Source organism: Corvus hawaiiensis, chromosome 12 (assembly GCF_020740725.1).
Source record: "Corvus hawaiiensis isolate bCorHaw1 chromosome 12, bCorHaw1.pri.cur, whole genome shotgun sequence".
Taxonomy (NCBI): domain Eukaryota; kingdom Metazoa; phylum Chordata; class Aves; order Passeriformes; family Corvidae; genus Corvus; species Corvus hawaiiensis.
The window spans coordinates 7,919,777-7,940,698 of NC_063224.1; the positions used below are offsets into that span (position 1 = coordinate 7,919,777).

The following is a 20,922-nucleotide window of genomic DNA, read 5'->3' on the forward strand; positions in this document are numbered from 1 at the left end:
GAGCAGCAGGAGGGCAGGGAGCTGCTGGTGAATGTGAGCAGGGAGGAGGGGAGAGCTCTGGTTTTGCTTTTGGGTTCCTTCAGCATTCTGGATTTCAGTACTGCTTTCTCTGGTGCTTGTTGTGGCTGAAAGTCCCTGTCTCTGACACCAAGCCCCTCAATGTTTGTATCAGGCAGAACCTAAACCTCCCTGTGTGCCTCTTGCTCCTCTCCCCAGGCTGGTGCGAGAGTTTGTGGCTCAGAACAACACATCCCAGATCAAACACGTGATCCAGATCCTGTCACAGGAGTTTGCGCTCTCCCAGCACCCCCACAGCCGGAAAGGGGGACTCATTGGCCTCGCTGCTTGCTCCATTGCCCTTGGCAAGGTAGGTGTGATGGGTTTTTTGGCTTGTGCAGGTTGCGGTGAGAGAACAGCAGCTCCTCTTGGGTCAGTGTGATGGGGAGACTCGGGCTGGTGGCCCTGCAGTTCCCTGGCTCCCTCCTGCTATTGCAGCCTACAACTGGGTTGTGTTGGAGTTTTCCCAGCACACCCAGCCACACCCTTTGGGCCCAGGCGTACTTTCTGGCCTGGGTTACATCTTGGCAGCTGCTTAAGTGTGGTTAAAGGGCTTCTGTCCATCTACAGTCTCCAGCAGCAGAACTAGACTCAGCTGGTTGGGTGCTAGTTTGTGTTAAAAGAGCTGACAAGAGTTTCAGCCCTTCCATTTCCTGCTGTGCACTGCTAACACTGGCCCTTACAGAAATCCATCCCTGGCTCCCTCTGCCCTGCAGGCAGGAGATGAGGCAGATGCCCAGCAAACCTGATTGCTTCTCACTGTACCTGAATAAAAAAATTCAGTAATAAAATTCAAAATTCATTAGTAAATCCTGGCTGGCACAGGTGCACTAAAGCCATCACAGGCCTGAATATTTGCAGTGTATTCCAGGGCATCTCTTCCCACTCGCTGTGGCATGGTCCTTAGCTAACCAGTCTCCTTGTGCCCCCAGGACTCTGGGCTGTACCTGAAAGAGCTGATTGAGCCAGTGCTGACGTGTTTCAATGATGCTGACAGTCGACTGCGGTACTACGCCTGCGAGGCTCTCTATAACATTGTCAAGGTGGCCAGGGGCTCTGTCCTCCCGCACTTCAACGTGCTTTTCGATGGCCTCAGCAAGGTAAGAAGCTTCCTTTTAATCCCCATGTGCTTTTTGAGGACTAGTCCTCATCATCTCCAAACCAAATTGTTCAAGGTTTTTTTTCCAAGCAAACTGATTTACTTTGACCCAGACAGGTCTGAAGGACAGAGTCACAGAATATTCTGAGTTGGAAGGGACCCACAAGGATCAGCAAAATGAGCAGTTTCTACACAGTAGCCGCTGATACTGTGGGTATGAAGTTGACTGTCAGATACCTTGTTCTCTGTCCTCGCCTCCAGGATGTATTCTCCTGCTCCTTGTTGAATGGTACTAGAAAATGAGGCTGAGAGAACTGCTGCAGGCAAGGTGGATCTGCAGCAGTTTGGCTTTGTGGGGTCTGTAGTGTCAAAACTATGTCTGTGCATGTCTGCCTTTGCAGATTTTCACTGGTAACCTGCACTTCTCTGTTCCTTGGGAGTGACTGCTGGCCCATGAAAACCTGCATAGCTGGGGGAGGTGATGTGTGCTTGATCTCTCAGGAGTCTCTCAGGAGAATTTTTTGGAGCCTAATGAGAAGTTGGAGATAAAGGGACTTCTGTATGTCTGTCCCTGTGTTGTCAAAGGAGAGTAACAGTCCTGTGAGCCTGTTGTGAGCTGCGCTGCAGAACAGGGAGCAGACCTGGGACCTGCTGTTGCAACGTCTCTTTGTTTCTGTCTTTCACAGCTGGCTGCTGATCCTGACCCAAATGTCAAAAGTGGCTCTGAGCTCCTCGATCGGCTGCTCAAGGTATTTTTGCTCTCTGCTGAGAGTCCTTGGTGCAAGCTGGAGGCATGTCCTGGCTGGGGATATGTCAGTCCCTGAGGCTGCAGCTGCTAAAGCCATCCCACCTCAGTCCTGTGGCTGCTGTCAGAATATTTTTTTCTCTCACTGGCTGCAGCCTCTTCGATCAAGGCTCTGGTAGCCTTCTCAGGCAGCCGGATGTAGGGCCTCGTGGGTTATCCCAGTGGCATGCGTGCATTCAGCTCGTGGGAGCTGGTGGAAGCAAGGTTTGAGTCTGAGGGTTGCAGTGCTGTGCCAGGCAGCAGAAGGGCTGCTCCTCTGCTCTCCCTCCCTTGCCTAAGGGAGTTGTGATATGAGTGGAGCTGCTGCTGCTGCTTCAAGGTGTGGGCTTGGTTCCCGTTCCTGTTCTGCCTGCTGATGGTCTTTTACTGCCACAGACCTCCCAGTTCCTTTTCTGCTGCTGTTCAGAGGTGAGCTGCTCCCTGCCAGGTCCTGCCCTTGCTCCTTGTTATCACAGCAGTTAACTCAGTCTCCTCTGCAAACCTTCCTGCTGGGAGATGTGCTCCACTGCACCAGGCCCAGGGACTCGGCCATGCAGCAAAATCCACCAAGCATGTGGAAAGAGCTGTAAAGGGAAGTGAGGGGACTCTGCCACCCATATCCACGTGGCTACATCAGAAGTGCTTGCTCATGTGTGCAGCACAGCACTGAGGCATGAATCAGAGAAGCTTCCCAGCTTCCTGTTCAGCCAGGCTGTCACAGCAGTCAGGAGCATCCCTCTCTGGGTCCTGCTCAGCATTAGTCTCTGCCTGAGGGGAATTGCCAGCTCATTGCCTGAATAAACTGCATGATTCCTTCTCCCCAGGTCTCCTGACACGCAGACTCATGCTTGTTATCCTTTTCCTGTCACGTGCCTTAAAAATACAGGGTGGGAGGGCTGCTGCATGGACGTGTGTTGTTAGGCATCCTAACACCCTCTGCTTGGGCTCTGCAGGATATCGTGACAGAGAGCAACCAGTTCGACCTGGTAGGCTTCATCCCGCTGCTGCGTGAGAGGATTTACTCCAACAACCAGTACGCCCGCCAGTTCATCATATCCTGGGTAGGTACACGGGGTGCCATGTGTGCCTGCCAGTCTGAACTCCAGGACGTTGTGTCCCATCAGCTTCCCATGTCCAGGCAAACTGCAGGTATCCACAGTGATGTGTGAGCTCCTGGACTTACCTCAGCAGGTTTTTAAGCCAGCAGAGTTTTTTACCTGCTTCTTTAAAAGGGCAGCTCCCTTGTCACCTTGTTGTTGCAGTCACAGTGACGTGGCACTGCGCTTCTGCCAGCCTGCTCAGGGCATTGTAGAAAGTACACTTAAAGTGTTGCTTGTATAAATAGACATACTGTGCTCTAGAGGTTACAGTCTCCCAAGGGATAGCGCTAGGCTGCTTTCCATCACGCAGAGGTGATGGAGAGATGTTGCTCTCCAGGAGGCAAGGGATCTCCACTTGCTCTCTCCTTTCTCTGCAAGGCAGGAGCTCTTGGTGCCTGGCCAGAGTATGGGGAGATGTGTTCCCCTGTGCTCTCTCAGCCATCCCAGGTCTGCCTGGATGCGTCTTGGTAGTCATTCCCGATCCCTGCTTTGTTTTGCAGAGCTGTGATTGGAAAGGTAGCACTGCTGCAGGTTGATTGCTTGCTTGCTGTGCTAGCTCAGCTGTTTCCCAAGATGGGCAACTCCACAGTGTCCTCTTTTTCTTCCCCCCCATCCCACACAGCTCAGCTCTGAATTCCTCAGTATCCTGCCAGATTTGTGCTGGTGATGTTAGTCCGCATCTCCAAAACTCACCTCTTCTTTCGTATTCCTCCCTGATCTAGATCCTGGTCTTAGAGTCTGTGCCTGATATCAACCTCTTGGATTACCTGCCAGAAATCCTAGATGGACTCTTCCAGATCCTGGGAGACAACAGCAAGGAGATACGAAAAATGTGAGTATGGAGGCGGGCTGGGCATGAGGGCTGTGTGATGTTCGCTGTTCATCCATCACTTTTGCTATTGGTTTGCAATTCTTCTGTGTAACTGCAGTGAAGTTCCATGTGTGTGGTGGGAGACAGATTGGCTTGGGCAGTGGATCAGAGTGTCTTTGACAAGGGCCTCCCCCATCCCGTGACCATACTCTACACTGGGGGACAAACTGTTTTGGCTTGGTTGAGTTGTTGGCTTCCAAGCACCTGATGTCGGAGTCACAGAGCCTGGTGTGTGGTTCTGGGATGGGCATGAGCTCTCTGAAGAAACTTGCAGCATGACAGCTTCTCTTGGCAAAGCAGAGCTCCAGCCCAGCATCTCCTGGGTGGAGAAGAGAAGCAAGGATTGGGAGCTGGCTCCACAGATACTGCTGCTGGTCCCCAAGACAGAGGCATTTTGAAGTGCAGGAATGTCTGCGTGTTCTCAGGGAGGTCAGAGGATCTTGGCATTTTGTGCTGGGAGAGAGTGGCTGGACTGATTTTGTAGGGCATAAGTAAGTGGTGAGACCAGCCTGGGTCTCTCCTGCTGCCAGGCCTTTCTGCATCCTACCCATATCTCTTTTTTTCCAGCATCCCCATGTCAAGGAACAAGCACTGAAAGCTTTGGCTGTCACCTGCCCCCCTGCTCCTCATCCCAGGCACCTCCATATCCACAGAGCCTGTGTGGCGGTGGGGGAGTTGTGGGAAGCGGGGGGGGCCTCTGGGCTGCCATCACCTCTGTCCTTGCAGCTGTGTGCAGTCTGCTGTGGGGCAGGGTGAGCTTGTCAGCATCATCTTTCCTGACCCTGCTCCTGTGTGGAGACACTTCTGCCGTGCCACCAGCATCCTTCCATGTGCACCTGCAGAAGACAGTCTCCATAAGTTCTTCCTAATTGCTCTAAGGCAACCAAGTTCTGACCAGCTGCTCTGCGTCTCTACAGGTGCGAGGTGGCTCTTGGGGAATTCCTCAAGGAGATCAAGAAGAATCCCTCCAGTGTGAAATTTGCAGAAATGGCCAATATCCTGGTGATCCACTGCCAGGCAGCAGGTGAGTGCACAGGACCGGGCAGTAGCACCAGCCTCCTGATTTGTGGTGCCCACTGTAGATTCAGGCCAGGAGTTTTCCAGCAGGCTGTTCATCAGCTCAGTTGCTTGCCTTTTTTTTGTCACTGTGCATGAAAATTCTGCTGGAAGTGGGGAACAGGCAGCTTTCCTGAAGTTGGCACAACTGCTTTTGTACTGCAGATCACACAGCCACAACATAGGTGTGGCATCTTCCAAAACAGAGAGGCCTAAAAGAAAAATATTTGGCACCTGTGGATATCCAGCACTGCTAGGAGGATCTCTGTAAGGTCTTACTGTAACCTCTGGTGGCATTTGGTGCATAGGTCAGATAGTTAAGGATGTGTGTGGTTGTGCCAGTGCTGCACTGTAGCTCCCATGGGTCTGCTGTATAGGCAGTGGCAGAGAGTCACAGCTGCAGCTGGATGTGTTTCCTGAGAAGGATCTTGTTCCCTAGTTGTGCTCATTAAGCTTAAACTGCTCTTTAAATGTTGCTCAATGGGAGTGGGTTTCTTGGGGGACAGAAAAGTATAGATAGACTGAGACTGGTTGTTCTTGATTAAACTGACTCCCGATGAATTTACACTGTTAAGCTTAAAATCTGGCCTTGCATCAGCAGAGTGCCTTGGCGGTGGTGCCTCTTCCAGAATTTGGGGAGGCTGTTAAAACCCCAGCTCTAGGAATGATGTTTGACCCAGACCCACAGCTGCAGTGGGTGGGACCAAAGAAATACCCTTATGTGTTGGGAAGCTTGACAGAATACTTGTAAATTAGGAAACCTGCATTAAGGGTAGAACTGGGGTAACTGAAACCTAATGATTGTGTTTAATCTCAAGCTCACTGCAGATTCAGGTCTTACTGATCTCCTCTGGGACTAAACTGTCCCAGATGAAGATCTCTCAGGATAGAGCAGAGGCAGCTCCCTGCTTGCAGGTGGTTCTTGGCCTTTGGAGCCAGTGCTGCCCTTTGCCTCACCTTTGCTTGTCCCATGTCTTCCAGATGAGCTGATCCAGCTGACAGCCATGTGCTGGATGCGGGAGTTCATCCAGCTGGCTGGCCGGGTGATGCTGCCTTACTCCTCAGGGATCCTGACCGCTGTCCTGCCATGTCTCTCCTACGATGATCGCAAGAAGAGTATCCTTGTAACTCAGAGCTGCTCCCATTCCTGCCACAGCAACCCACAGGGAAGTGCCTGTTCCAGTGCCTGTTTCCTGCCCCTGGAGTGCAGGTCCAGGAGAAGTTCTCCCACCAAGTGCTAACACCCACACTGGCCCTTTGGATGTGAGGGGGGTTGCGGTAGCTTGGCTGGGGCAGCTCTGGTGGGGCTGCAGTGGCTTTTCTGTGGCTGGCACCTGCCCATGTGTGGGACTGCGTGTTCCTTACACTGCCTTCACTCAGACATCAAGGAGGTGGCGAACGTGTGCAACCAGAGCCTGATGAAGCTGGTCATCCCAGAGGATGATGAAATGGATGAGGCCAAGCCATCAATGACTATACCAGCAGAGCCCACCTCGGAGGAATCCCTCTCCAAGCCAGAGGCAGTGACCACCGGTGAGTCTCAGTTGGTCTGGGCCATTAGAGGTGTGAGGAAGGTCAAGGGAATGTTCTCAAGAGAAGTTCTTGAGTTGATTTGGTGTCCTGAAGCAGCTCAGAGCACATGGGATCTCTATGCTTTCTTTGGAGACCTGTTGCACAGATGATCCTCTGCTGAGACAGACACGTTTGTTATAGTCTGCATAAGAGGGTCATTGCTCTGACCTGGAGCCCAAGTGGTGCTGCAGTGCTGCATGCCCTGGTGAGCATCCCCATCCTCTCACCATGCTCCCCTTCAACTTAGTCATCAAGTTGACCTGAAAAAGATAACTTTTAGTTTGGGAGCAGCTATCGTCACCCAAAGGAGAACTCAGAGAGCTGTGTTAGTCCTGGTAGAGCATCAACATGTGCATGGAGAATGTCTGTGGTGGGGAAGGGTTGAGAACAAAAAGGAGAAGAATTTTGGATCCTTTCCAGATTCATGGTGCTCTCCAGACCATCTGGCAGGTATTGTCCCAGTCCTAAGATTTCCAGCACATAAAAGGCAGAAGTTTGCTAGTGGGATAGGAGACCTGAAGGAGGGTTCAAGTGAAAAGAAACTAAGTGGTCCCTATGAATCAATGCCTGGGAACAGCAGTGGTGTTAGCCCTCCAACATCCCTTGGATGCTGTTGTGCTGGCATGACTAAACATTTCTTCTGGCACAACACATCTTTGTTGTCCAGGTGTATGAAATATGTGTTAGTGTTTAAATCACGAGGGCTGATAGGTGTTCTTCTAAAGCTGCACCTTCAGCCCGGTGCTCTCCTTATAACACGCCCACCAGTGGCTTTTGGAAAATCCTGCCATGAGAGGGAGCAGGAGGATGGGATTAAGACTGAAGGGTTTTCTTGTCCAACAGCAGCAGTGCAAGGCGGGGAGCTGCCAGGGGAGCTGCCAAGGCGCAGGGTGCGGCTGGCAGGGGTGGCGTTTGGGGTGGCAGGAGGAGGCGGCAAGCGCGGAGGCAGCATGCAGGACAGCATTGGTGGTTCAGTGGTAGAATTCTCGCCTGCCACGCGGGAGGCCCGGGTTCGATTCCCGGCCAATGCAGTGCTCTTTTTCCTCCTCCTTTTTTTTATTTCTATCCATAATGTGGACCCAGGCACCTCAAAATACCAGTCTAAATAAGCATCTTAGTCTTCAATAAAGGTGCAAGAGCTTTCATTACCTAACTCTGTACAGGTTTTCTTACTAGAAGAGAGAAAGCAGAAAAATTTACTGCTGTAGCACAGCAGCAAAAACTTTTTTATTCCTTGTTTGTCCCAAGAATACCTTCTTGTATTAAAATTTGTCACAGAAGGGCTTTAAAATATCAACAGAAAGCTTAATTGCTTTATTCTTAGCCCCTCTGGTGTCAAATTGCACCTTGAAGCAGGCAGGATCAGATAAAACTGATGCCTTTCTATGAGAAACTCAGCTCTGCTGTCCAGGCATGCTGATGGAGTGATGTTGCTTGTGTGAGTAGAGGCTGTTGGCACAAGGGGGCACAAAGAGTCAAGTTCATCTTGTCATGCTTTGTCACCATGCTTGTAAGACCCAGTTTTAGCAGGGAGCAGAGGTTGGAAAGCTGTTTGAGTCACTTGGCTTCGACGTGGAGTCAGGCTGTGGCCAGGTGGAGATGTCCTGGGTTGGATTCTGCCTTCACTGTGCATGTGGTATCTTTAGGCATTGAAATCAGGAGAGTCAAAGGCAGCTCTGCAGTTCTGAGCTACTTCTTTAAGAATGGTTGAAACCATCAGCAGGATGTGTCTGGGCCTCTGTTACAGAGGAGGGGACCCAGTTTGGGGCAGAGGTCTGAAGCTGTGCCCACTTGCATTTTGCTGGGTAAGTACAGTTCTGTACCAGCTTGTCTGGCAGCAGGGAAGGGCTTGACAAGGAGTGTAGAATGCTTACTGTAGGCAGGAGGGATCCCTTGGGTCCCTGGACCCTCAGGCCATGACTGGTGATATCTTTGCAGAAGGTCATGCAGCTCTCCAGCCTCCCAGTCCTGCTGTCTACCTTCCCCATCACCCCACTAGCTGTGTCTCCTGTTTTTCTGCCCCCAGGTTCTCTGGATGCATCTGGTGACTCCAGCAACAGCGGAGTCTTCACAGTAACCAGGTAGGGTCTGTTTGTTGCTTCAGAGGGACTTGAGGAGAAAGCTTCTTAGGGTACAGACAATGACTGACAGATGCTGGGCTGGGAGACAGATGGGGGTCTCTTGGTTCCAGTAGGGTGGATGACTGGGGATGCTCTAGGAATTGCTTCTCTCTGGTGTATTTACACCAAAATGACTTGACTTTAGGATGAACTGAGGTGTTTCTTCCCCCAAAGAGACTGACACAGTTCCATGCTGCTATCTTGGCGGCCCACCACGGCACAGGGCTATGGGGCTGGACCTAGGGCTGCACAGGTCTTGGCCTCCTGCCAGCCTTGTGTGGCATTAGTCAGCCCTGCACCAGTTCTGTGCCCAGCATGATCTCTCCCAATACTTCATCTAAATCATCTCTCCTGCAAATACCTTTCTTCCCATCCAGCTGTCTGAACTGGGGGCCAAATCCATCTGTTCTAATAGCTTTCCTTTCCTCCTGCTGCCTGCAGTTCCTTTACTCTGAGGTAGTGAGTTCCAACACTTCATTGTGCTGATGCTTATTTTTATTTGTTGTCGTGATCCCCAAAATAGGATGATGCCTTGCTTTAGCTGCTTCCTAACAGCGTGATGCCCATCACAACACATCCCAGAGCAGTGCAAGCGTCAGCTTTTCAGGTTGATGGTCTGTACTCTCTGTTCCTTTTTTTGCACTTCTGCACAGCCCAGCTACTCCTTGGTCTTAATGATGCCCTTAATTTTTTTTCTCTCATGGAAGTACAGGTCATTTCATTTGCACCTAAATGTTGGTTTATGGTGGTTAAATGATTTTCCCTGGCTTTTTTGTGGTTGCTGTATCCTGACCCTGCTCGGCTCTTGAAGTTTAGCAAGTGCAGAAGTGGATGTGCATAGGACTGAAATGGGAAAGAGGGTGGGGGAAGAAAAAGAAGAGGCATCGAGTCAGGAGGACAAGTGATAGCCATGGTGGCTCTGTGCTGAAGATCTTGCACGTGAGGGAGAGAGGGAGTGAAAACTGAAGAGGGACAGAAGCAGGGAGAGCTGGGATGACTTGTCCCAGTGTCACTGAGAGCCAGGAGGAGAACAGCTGCTTGAGCTGAAATGCTCTGTCAGCACCTCAAGCACCAGGGAAAACCATCTGGGACAGAAGGCAAGACCCTCCATATCTCTAAGAGACCTGGTTTTGCAGAGGGGCTTTTTCTTGAGTCCTCCTAAGCCCTTTTCAGCAGGAAACGCCAGGCTTTACTGTGGGGTTTACCTGCCCTGTGCGACCTCTCTGCTGCTCCAGCGCTGGGACCTGAAACATTTTTGCCATGGCATCTGTTGTGAGGGACTGGCACAGGATTGGGGGGAGGGCTGTATGTGGCTGACGGGAGCCCTGGACATCTGCCTGGTGCTCCATCCATCGCTCAGGCTGTCTGGCTTGGCGCTGGAGCCGGAGGGAGGCAGGAGCTGGCACCCGTGGCCATCAGCAGCCATAATTCACACCGGGGAGCGGCAGCTGCCAGCACGCTGAATGCCCACTGGGTGTCAAGGCAGGACCGCAGGAAGCCGTTGCGTTGCTGGGAAAAGCTGGAAAGCCTGCAAACAGAGGAAGTTGCAGCTGCCTTTTAAGATGAAGTCACTCTTTGCTTCTGTTTTTGTTCATTCCGCCCCCCCCCCCCCCCCCCCCCCCCCCCGCCTTCTCCCAGCCTCCCCCGTCGAGCAAATGATGGAGCATGGCCCAATGCCAAGCATCCAGCTCTCACGCCCCTTCCTCTGCCCTCCCCAGCCGGCTGCAGAGGGACAGTGCTCCAGCAGCAGGGAAGGGAGGACCTTGGTCAGTGGGGGCAGAGGAGATCATGGCCTGGCGTCTGCAGAGGGCCATGTTCTGGGAAGGTGCCATCCAAGAAGATGACAAGGCGTGAATGCTTAATACATGGATGCTGGGCACATGCCTGTGGCTACAAACTGACACACTTGATCCTAAAACATGCTCCAAAATGCTTTCCAAGTATTTGCCAGCTTTACTTGGAGGGAGTTTCCTGGTGGCATCCACTAGGAAATGGAGACCGTGTCTGTGCCAAGACAGAAACTGGCTGCTGGGAGAGCCTGGCTACGCAGGGCTGGAGGGGTTTTGGGGTTCCCCATCCAGATGGGGGGCCTCACTTCCACCTTCTGCAAAAACTGTCACTGGAAGTGGACCAGAACCATGTTTCAAAGGCACTGGATCCTTCCTGTGGCCTGACTGAGCATGCTGCTGCTGCATTCACTGGTGTGAGCCTGGATCAGGAAGGGGAGGTGGAAGCATGGTTGCTGGAGCAGAGCCCGGGCTTCCTTCCGTCGGTCTGAGCTGCCGCAGGAGAAGATCCAGATGTCTGTCCTGCGTCAATGGACCAAAACAGCTGGAAAGTAAGGCTCTTGTAACTGCATTGGTGTTTCAAAACAAGACCTGGACAGTTTGAGACAACTTCCTGATGGTCCTACCAGGCAGAGGGTCGGGCACAGCTGGAAGCAGTCAGTGTTAGGCCGTCTGGGTGATGGGACAAGGTTGATGGGACCACAGTCCCTCACCAAACTAGATGAGGGACATGAAATCTCCAAGAAGAGCGTTTGTGGTACTTCCTGATGCAAGGAAGGCTTCATGCTTTAGGTGGTGGTCAGCAACACATAGACATGTAAAGCTGTGTGTTGCTCTGCAGAAAGGACAAGTGGCTGTCACGTGGCTGAACCACCCAAGCCTGCATTTAAACCAGGCTTTTGAATGTGGTAGTGCTTACTACAAGGCTAAAATAGCTGCTGCTTGTCTCATGCTGTAAGTTGCTGTACCCCTATGCCCAGAGCCTGATGCACCTTGAAGGTACAGCTGGGGAACTCGTGGTGGTGGGAACACTTTGGTGGAGGGTAGGGATGGTGTTGGATGCTCTGCAGTACCCGGGGGATGGTTGGCTGAAGAGGCAGCATGATGGCTTGCTTTGAGCTAAGGCACCAAGCCTGCCTTGGAATCCCGTTCTCCAGCAGCTTGTCCTGCACAGCTTTTAGGTCCAGGGTGGCTCTTCCTGCCCTTCTTTCCAGCCTGGAGTGAGGAGATGGCTTCCCTTTGCTGCTCGCACTTCATGCTTGGGTGGCTGAGCTGGAGGGGGACCTCAGGCACGCTGCCCCAGCCCTTGTCACGGTGATCTACAGCTCGTTGGACTGGATGCCTCTGCCTAGACCTTGGCTTTATCATTTCCCTGGGAGATCTTGGAAACTGCAGTAAGCAGAAGGAAGCCGAGAGCACTGAAATGAGAGTGATGGAGGGCAAGAAAGTGACAGCTTGTGGGACCAATAGCAAAGCTATTTATGTCCTGGCCGCTGGCTCAAGCCCATTGAGCAGCACAGCTGCCAGCCGGTATGGGAGCTGCCCTTGTGACTTGGACCACAATGAAAGAACCTGGATATTTCCACCCTTGGCAAGGCCATTTTGCTGGGCTTGCCTAAAGGCTAGAGCCTGGCCTGGACCTTAACCTTGTCTGAAAATGGGGTCAGGAAAGCAGCTGGGCCAGGCAGGAGGCCAGGAGAAAGATGACAGCTCAGGCATTGGCAGAGAAGAGGTGACTGCTGAGGAGAGAGATGGCAGAAGCCCTTGAAGAAAGGGGAGAAGTGAGAAAATGGGTTGATAAAGGACATGAAGTGAAAAACATTGCTGTGGATTGAATGTAGTGGGAAAGTAAGCTCAGTTCTTACGCTGAAGGGTGCTTTCTGAGATGGGGGGATGTGCTGGGGGATGGGTCTTCTGCCCCACCACTGACCTTGAGCAAAGACTCCCAGTATCCAGGAGTAAGAGCCTGACACAACCCCCATCATTGCTCAATTTGCCCTAAAAACATGTTCTCACTGTCACAGGCGAACGGCAGGGGCGGTGCCAGGGCCACACTCATCCTCCGGAGGAGAATCTGGGGTAGTGGGTTAGATGGAAGTGATTGCATCTGACATCTGCCCTGCCGCAGATGCCGGCACTGGAGCCGGCGTGGCAGGCCCGGAGGATCACAGTAACGCAATGCCATTACTGCTGCTCCCGCTCCCTCCTGCCTGGGGATTAAGGAGAGCCAGGCCGAGCTGCGTGCCTGGCTCTGGAGCTGCAGCATGCTCGGCTGCTGCCGTAACCCCTGGAAAGGGGGTAGCCCACAGTAGTCTGGTGCCACTCTGTCCCAGAGGCAGAGGACTGTGGTTGGTGGGAGGTTTTTAGCCCAATTTCCCATGTTTGTCGGACCCCTCACCTTTCATGGTGGTGCCTGGCTTTTGTGCTGAGTAAAGGAACTGCTTCTCCACCAGCAACCCCCCCTAAAAGGTTTATCTCGGCAGCTGTAGGCAGAGGGTAGCCAGTGAGGAGCTTTTCCCAGCTGCAATCCCTTCTAGTGGGAGCCGAGCCCAGCAGAGCCACAGAGCATGGCTGGGGCATGGCTGGGGACTGCCTGGCTCCAGGTCAGCCCGGTGCTCCCAGCCACCTCTTGGGGTCTGCTTGGGTGGGTTTTGGCTTGAGCCACCCAGGCTCCACCCAGATGCTGCATCATGAGCAGTGATGAAGAAGGGGCTTTCACTAGTGATTTTGGCACAAAACAGATTGGAAATTGCTTGTAGAAACAAGTTTCTACTGTGCTGTTAGAAGTCCAGCATCAGCAGACTTAACAGTTCTGTGGCAGCCCATGGCACCTCGCATCCCGTCCACTTACCTCACAGCAGCACAGAGCTGGTGGGATGTGACAGCATTAAAGCCACCTCCGAACTGCCCAGCTTCAGGCACCAATTCTCTGTGCTGTCCTTTTGGCCTCTTCCCTCTGAAAACATGCATTACCCTGATGTTTCTTTTTCCCCATCCTGTGCAGACAATGAGTATATTTGGTGTGGAGGTGTTACTGGGTCAAGGTTTCGTTCTCCTCTTCCGTCTGAAGCCTGGGAGCATGGCAGGCTGTGCAGCTGCCATGGGAGATGCTTTTGTAGGAAAACCAAATGCAGTGTTCATTCGGGCTGGCTTAAATGGACGGGGATGCTGCTCCCTTGGACATCTCTCCCAAACTCCTCATGCTCTGGGTCCCTCCTTCGCCTCAGTTCCGTGTGTCTGAGCATTTGGCCCTCGGCTGTTGTTTTCAACATCAAAGTGAAATGCAATTTGCAGCCTCCAGCATCTGTTACGTGAGGCAGATCAAGCAGTCAGATCCCCGCAGGGCTCTGAGGGGCTGCAGCCTTCTCGTCTCGCCCTTACAACGTGTGTCCTGGGGAAGATCAAATCCTATTAAGCCACAGCTCTACTTGCAAATTATACCGTGAGATCTGCCCCTTAGGATTTCTTATCAAACAAGATGCACGGCAGCTCTGTGCACACTGGAAAAATCGGCAAGAGCCTGGTCCAGCCTTGAATAATTCAGTAGCTTGGATATGAGAGGCGTGACATGGCTCTTGAGTGCAACCTCCCCTTGGTGGTCTTCTCCAACCATCTTGGTTCTAACCATTACCTCTCCTTAAATGAGTCTCCTGTGACAGGTACTTCCCATATCCTTGCTGTCAAGGAAGTGGGAAACCATCAGGTAGATTTCAGGATCACAATCAGAACATAAAAATGCCATATCATGACAACTTCTGTTGGGGTCACCTGTCCCAATGCAGGTCCCAGCTATTTGGGAGAAAAACTAGAGGAGCAAGAGCTAAGAGTCTGCAGCAACCATCAATTTCTAACAGGCACAATGTCCTGGCAAACTAAGGGACTTGTTTCCTTTCATCTCTTGTTTATGATGAAGGGTTATCCTGATCTTTTGGGAAGCAAGATGAAGGTCTCAAGACAGTGTTGTAGCAGAGAGCTGCATCCCAAACCTGCTGCCAGACAGGGCACCATCTGCAGTTGCCAGCCCAAATCCATTGGGATCAGTGGAACCTGGATGCCTTCATCAGATTGGAGTTTGAATACATGGGTTAATGTTCTCTGAAGCTGTTTGAGCGGGTCAGCCTTGAGGTGGATTCTGAATGGAATTTATGGATCTCTAATCTTTGAACCCCAAATCTGGCAACTGCAGTATGGACCAGTTTCTCACACAGACGTGGTACTGTTTTAATTTAGAGTAGTGCCTTCTCATGCGTAGGTACCAGCTGTTTTGGGAAAAGTGGTAACCCTTAAAGCCTCAAAGATTTCTGTTGCTTCCAAAGCATTATACAAAAGGAAAGTGACTATTTACATAGGTAGATAGTGATAGGACAAGGGGGAACAGTTTTAAACTAGGAGAGATTTAGATTAGATGTTAGGAAGAAACTCTTTACTCACAGCATGGTGAGATACTGGCAGAGGTTTTGAAGAGCAGCTGTGGATGGCCCATTTCTGGAAATGTTCAAGGGCTGGCTGGACTAGGAACCTGGTCTAGTGACTTTCATCTAGTGAGGGTTTGAGCTGAGGTGTTTGATGCAGCCTCTGGAGTGTTGTAGACTTCCCCACAATGGGAGGAATGAGTTGGACTTTACAGTACTGAAGCAGCCTCTCTTCTTTCCATGCAGCTGTGGGAGGATCCAGGTGACCCTGAACCTGGATGGAATAGTTCAGGTGCTGGACTACCACCTTAGTGATACATCCATTGGGATGATGACCAGAATTGCAGTCCTGAAATGGCTTTACCACTTGTACATCAAGACTCCTCGTAAGGTAGGTTGGGGACTCAGCATTCAGCTGAGTTTGTCAGCTCCCAGCTTGTTCCATTGCCTTGATAGGAGTGCAAATTGTAATTGTCTTGGTAGCTTTGCAAGTGTGTGTCTACCTGCCTTTTCTGAGAAGGCTTTGGCTGCCAGATACCCTGTAGCTTGAGGAAGAAGAGCTCTCCAGCTTAGATGGAAAATGCTGGTGAAGCTCTTGGCAGCCTCCCTTGGGGCAGGTGTCCTGTGGCTGTGTATGACCTGGCCTGTAGGACTGATGCCCACCCATCCTTCTGCTTCCAGATGTTCCGACACACCGACAGCCTCTTCCCCATCTTGCTGCGGACTCTCTCAGACGAGTCGGATGAGGTAAGTGCTGCAGCTGCTGCAGAAATCCTGGAAGCCTGCTGCTTCCACATCTACTGGGGTTTTGGGTTTTTTTGGTGGAACTGAGGTATTTTGTGATGCTTGGCCAATGTTGGCACTGAGGGGTTTTACCCTGTTGGCCAAACTGAAGAAGACCCGATGCAGAGCCTGTGGTACTTGCTCAGCTGAAAATCCTGCTGTCTTGGGGGTTCTCTGATGTATAAACCTTGTTCTCCATCTCTGAGAATTGACCCTTCAAATCCAGCTCCTAAGAATCCTTTTTGCCTGCCTGGGAAGGCAGATGGGGCTTCACCCCTGGGGCTGAGTCATGGTCAGATCCTTGCTGAGTGGGAATTCAGGTGCCTTGCAACAACCTCTGTAAAGATGCAAGGGGGATTGTGTCCAAGCTGGCACTGCCAAATCTATATCATAAGCCGTTTAAGCAGCACCCACTGCTTGGAGGGCAGCAGCAGCATTGCCTGGCAGGGCTGCAGTAGATGCTCAGTGGCATCAGGTTGGCTGGGAACCACTCAGCTTGGAAGTGAGCAAAGATAATCAGACAGCAAACTGAGCCAGCTTGCTCTGCTGTTGCTCTTCATCTCCCACAGTGCTGCACCATTTTCCTGTTTCCTTGTCTTGCTTCTTCACCCCTCTCCCCTGGTTCCAGTCATCTCAATTTTGGTGGTGTTGTTGTCTTATTCCTCTCTAAGTTGTTCCCTGGGGCATTTTAGTGCTTGGGTGGGAGGCCAGCAGCATGGCCCACAGCTGGCCCAGGCACTGGTAGAGCTTCCACCATCAGCTGGATCCTCTTGCCTGGAAGTACAAGTGATCCTGGCTGGTTTCTCGGTCCAGACCTTCCTCATGGAATAAAAATCACATGCTATGCTGTGCCTTATATGCTCAGAGCACCAAACTCCAATCCTGCAGTAAATCCCATGTGCGAGGGGGTCGTTAAGAGAGGAGGGAAGGGAATGAGCAAGTGAGGGAATGACTTGCAAAGGCAAGCAACTGCCTGGCCATTTTCCATCCCCTGCTGCTTACAGTGCAAACCTTTCCAAAAGAGTCCCCAAGCACACATCTGCCTTTGCAACGCTCTAGAAAGCCTGCATCTTGCAGATAGTCTCTCCAGCTTGGCAGGAGATCGTAGTGAGTCATGTTGCAATTACACTGCTTATTAATATTTGAAAAAAACAGTGAAGAAAGGACCCTGGTGATGCATTTCCTCCATGTGACATAACTGGGAATGGCGCAAAAGTAATTTTAAGCTGATTTATTTAATCCTGGCTTCTATTTATTTAAATGTTTGGAGGTGGCTTTTTTTTTTTTTTTTTTTTTTAAGGAAATCCATAGACGAGTCAATCCATTAAACACCACCACTCAGCTGGCTGTCAACCAGATTTGCTGCTCTCTGCGGAGGAAATAGAAATGACTGAAATAGTAGGGGGGTTTTGAGCTGGACATTTTTGGGAATGATGAGGACACTCTGAGCTACTTAACCTGCTATGTCAGTGCCTGTTAGAAAAGGGAGGTGCTAGCCAGTGCAGTATTTGTTTGCACAGTCATGTTGTCCTGGAGCAGACTGTGACCCCCAGAAGCTCCTGGATAACAGCCTGGGGATCACCTGGTCGGCTTGGGGGCCTAAGTGAGCTAAACATCCGCTCTGATGAGGAGGCATCTCCCGCCTCTTTCCAGATCGGGCTGTGCACGTTGTGTGGTGTAGCACAAGGTGTACACACATCTTCAGAGGGGTTTTTTTTGCTGTCTTCATCCTGTGATGCTGCCCTCCCCAAGGGAACCTGCTGGACAGCAGTGTTGGTATCATCTGTATTCCCAACAAGGTTGAACATCCTTCTGTAGCGCCTAGCGTTTCCCTGGCCCCTGTACACAGTTTGGAGGCTACCTGTCACTCTGCTGATGTGCCCTGGAACAGTTGTTTGTCACCAGCTCATCACCAAAGGACAGTCTGGGTTTGGAGGGTCAGTGCTAGTCCGGGCATCAGACTGAAAGACTGTGCTCAGGCACCTTATTTTTAAGGTCTTGTCTTGCTGAGGTGATCTCAGTCTCTCTCTGCACTTGCCATAAATAATCAAGCCCAAAGCAAAGAAAGGCTCACGCTGGATGGAGTGGATGAGATCCATGCCCCTTAAGTTCTCATGCCTGTTTTTGTCATTCAAGTAGCACAGGGTGTTGCACCACCTCCACTGTGCTAAACAGGGGCCAGCATCTCATGATGCATCTGCAGTGTCCTGAGTCATCTCTGCCTTCTCTCCTATTCCCCTTCCTACCCAATTCTCCTGTGCCAGTAAAGAAATGGTCAAGAGACCTAGTTAAGATTCACAAAGGCAGCACAGAGAAGTTGGAGCTAAGCTGAAACAAGCAGTTCCCTTTGATATGTAGACAAGTCAGGATCCAGGATTCCTGGCTGTCAGATGCTGTGCTGCTGCACTGCGTCACCTCGTGCTGCTTCCTGTGCTTCCCCGACAGGGAGATGTTCTGTCCTGTGTTTGAGACCTGGCTTTGAAGGCAATCTATAAAAGCCCTGCTTAAAATTTGATGTGCTTGAAAACTTCCTTACAAGATGTAACCAGATCCTGCTGGGAGTGGGTTTTTCTACACTGTCTGCTCGGTTCATCCGTATGAGTCTTGCTGCCCTGTTTGAAAAACTGATGTTAGGGAAGGTGAAAAGTCAGAAAGTGCTGTTTGGGAGCAGTGGGTGGGACTTTTCCACCTGCAGGCTAAAGGCACCACTGCTGATTGGCACTGCTGATTGGCACTGCAGAAAAGAAGACAGGTTCTTCAAATTGCCTCCTGCAAGTTCATGGTGCAAAGGGAGCTCTGGATGTAGCCTTTCAGTTCCCTGGATTCTGAGTGGATCCAGGCACTGAGCTCAAGTGAGCACAACAGGAACTGGGGCATCTCAGAAAACCATGAAGCAGTGACACTACTCAGTTTCTTTCTTTGCTTTGTTCTCCTTTTTCCGGCTCCAAAATGGAGTGGTTTCTTTAGGGCTGAACGTGTTCCTGTTTGCTTATCTGCTTGCCTCAATCTTGTTGGGGGTTGGAAGTTGTGCTGGGACTTTTGTCTGAATCATGCAGGAATGACGCATGAGGTGGAGCTGGTGTCTGATGTGAAGCAGAGTAGACTCTGGCTTCCTCAACTCTGCTAACATGAAAACCTGCTCTTTATGCAGTGGCTGGGCAAGGCTTTGAGTACAGAAGTACTTCCTTCAGAAGTCTCCTCAAGAGTTGGTAACCTTCCCTAGAGGGAATGAACTGAGCCTGGGCTGCCACTGACTTTGGAGGGCAGGTGTAGATGGGTTACTAGGAAGAAATTCTTCTATGCGGGGATGGTGAGACACTGGCACAGGCTGCCCAGAGAAGCTGTGGCTTGCCCCATCCGTGGAAGTGTTCAGGTTGGATGGGACTCTGAGCAACCTTATCAGGCAGAGGGTGTCCCTGCCCATGGCAGGGAGGTTGGAACCAGATGATCTTTGAAGTCCCTTCTAACCCAGACCATTCTGAGATTTTGTGATGTACTTGAACATCTACATGATCCTCAAGCCGACTTCCCACAAGAAGCTGAAATGTTCTGCCCTCTTGGGTTTCCAGTATCAAACTAGAAGAGAAGAAAACCCTGGCATGGTGGTATACTGACAGTCATCTCTTTCCTTTGCATGTCCTGCTGCAGTGTCCTGCTGCAGTACTGCAGGATTTCAAAGCCAGGTCTCTACCCTGCTCTGAGCTCTGCTGTCACCCTAAATCCTGGCGAACTTCTCCTATCGCACCCGATCCCAGTACAATGAAGCTGAACAAAGGCTTGTGCCAAAGCAAATAGCTGTCTTAGCATGGCTTGGTTTGGAGCTTTGCTCTGTTGGGTTTAGAGCCATTGTCCTCCAGCTCCCGGCCATTCATCTGCCACAGCCGAAATACTGTGACCTGATGCAAAGCAGAGGGTGTAAGCTAAAGACTGCAAAGAGGAGAACTGTAATGTATGTATGCCTGGCTTTATCTGAACTTTTTTTGGTGGTAAAGCTTCTCCGGAGGGAGACTCAAAGCTATGGGGTACTGAAGCAAGGAGGCTACTGGTTTTCAAGGGGGAAGTTACACTGAGGGTGAGCTTGGAACTGAAATGGGGTATAGAGAAACGTGTATCATTCCAGTCGGATGGTGGAAAATGCGGTTAGCCTGGATTGCCATAGGTGGAAGCAGCCTGTAAGCAGAAGTGGGGTGATGCTTTTTCAGAGGACTCGAGACCACCTGGTTGAACAATAATCCGTGCACTGCATCCTGCAGAAATAGGAAGTTTCTTTGTGGGGAGTGGGATCCATAGGGAGCTTCTTGGCTTAGCACCAGTTTCAGACCATGATTTCCTAATTTATGTATACACATGCATATGCAGTTTATACGTACACTGAACAACTGGGGTAAACTGGCAATCTGGGCTTGAGCTGGTGCTTGTAGCATTCCTGGGTGAAGTTATGGAGCAGACTAAAACCACAGAAAACCTGTCTGCCATGGAGGGCAGGCAATCTCTGTCCTGGGGAGCTGACTCGGAGAGGGTCCAGGGTGGGATGGAGATGTAGGATGCAGGATTTGGTGAGTTGGGCTTTGGGTGCCTGGTTCCCTGTGTGCAGAGGGAGGTGGTGGGTGGGAGACAGCAAATAAAAGCAAACCCTTTGCCCGTCATAAGCTCTGGGACTGTGGGTGTTGAATTTGAAGGGCTTGCAGTCATCCAGTCTCCCACAGCATGGCCTGTAGGGATACTCCAGGGCTGTTCCAGCCCCATTCCACTGGCTGGACCTTGCCCTTCAATACATGAAGAAATAGCACTTGTGGCACTTGGACATGGCTTAGTTGTGAGCACAGTGGCTGGACTCAGTGACCTTAGAGGGATTTTTCAACCTTAAGAATTCCATTACTCGATGATCCTTGTGGGTCTCTTCCAACTCAGCATATTCTGGGATTCTATGAAATACCTTCTTGGCATCCTGCCCTGACTGGCATCAGGTGGCATGTTAAGCTCCCTGTGCACTAATTAAACACATTTAAAGAGGTGCTCTGAGCTGTGGCAGTGTTGGGTGCTGCAGGCCTGGCCCTCACACCCCCAGCAGCAGGGACAGCTTGAGGATTTACAAAAGCGGGAGAGTGGACAGGGAGTTTTCAGGTTCCAGCTTGTTTTGGGATGGCTGTGGCTCTACTACCAAGTGCATTCCCCACTGCCAGCTGTATTTGCTAGTGCTGTGAGCATGTGTCAGCATGACCTGGCAAGATTTGCCCTGGGGAGGAGAGGAGAAGCCTCCAGGCCTTCTGCCTTCCTTCCG

At 51.2% G+C, this 20,922-nt stretch overlaps 1 protein-coding gene and 1 non-coding gene across 5 annotated transcripts in view; both read left to right on the forward strand.

Annotated features, from left to right (window-relative positions):
* Positions 1–20,922, forward strand: part of VAC14 (VAC14 component of PIKFYVE complex) — a 79,859-nt gene that overhangs the window by 23,622 nt on the left and 35,315 nt on the right. For all 4 annotated transcript variants that reach the window (XM_048316637.1, XM_048316635.1, XM_048316636.1 and 1 more), the window contains 11 exons: positions 217–367; positions 990–1,157; positions 1,843–1,905; positions 2,894–3,001; positions 3,763–3,872; positions 4,829–4,935; positions 5,949–6,083; positions 6,348–6,500; positions 8,566–8,620; positions 15,105–15,249; positions 15,540–15,605. In XM_048316637.1, coding sequence (XP_048172594.1) covers positions 217–367; positions 990–1,157; positions 1,843–1,905; positions 2,894–3,001; positions 3,763–3,872; positions 4,829–4,935; positions 5,949–6,083; positions 6,348–6,500; positions 8,566–8,620; positions 15,105–15,249; positions 15,540–15,605 — 1,261 coding nt within the window. The remainder of the gene's footprint in view (positions 1–216; positions 368–989; positions 1,158–1,842; positions 1,906–2,893; positions 3,002–3,762; positions 3,873–4,828; positions 4,936–5,948; positions 6,084–6,347; positions 6,501–8,565; positions 8,621–15,104; positions 15,250–15,539; positions 15,606–20,922) is intronic.
* Positions 7,500–7,570, forward strand: TRNAG-GCC. Its single transcript has one exon. It is a non-coding gene; the product is annotated as a tRNA-Gly (tRNA).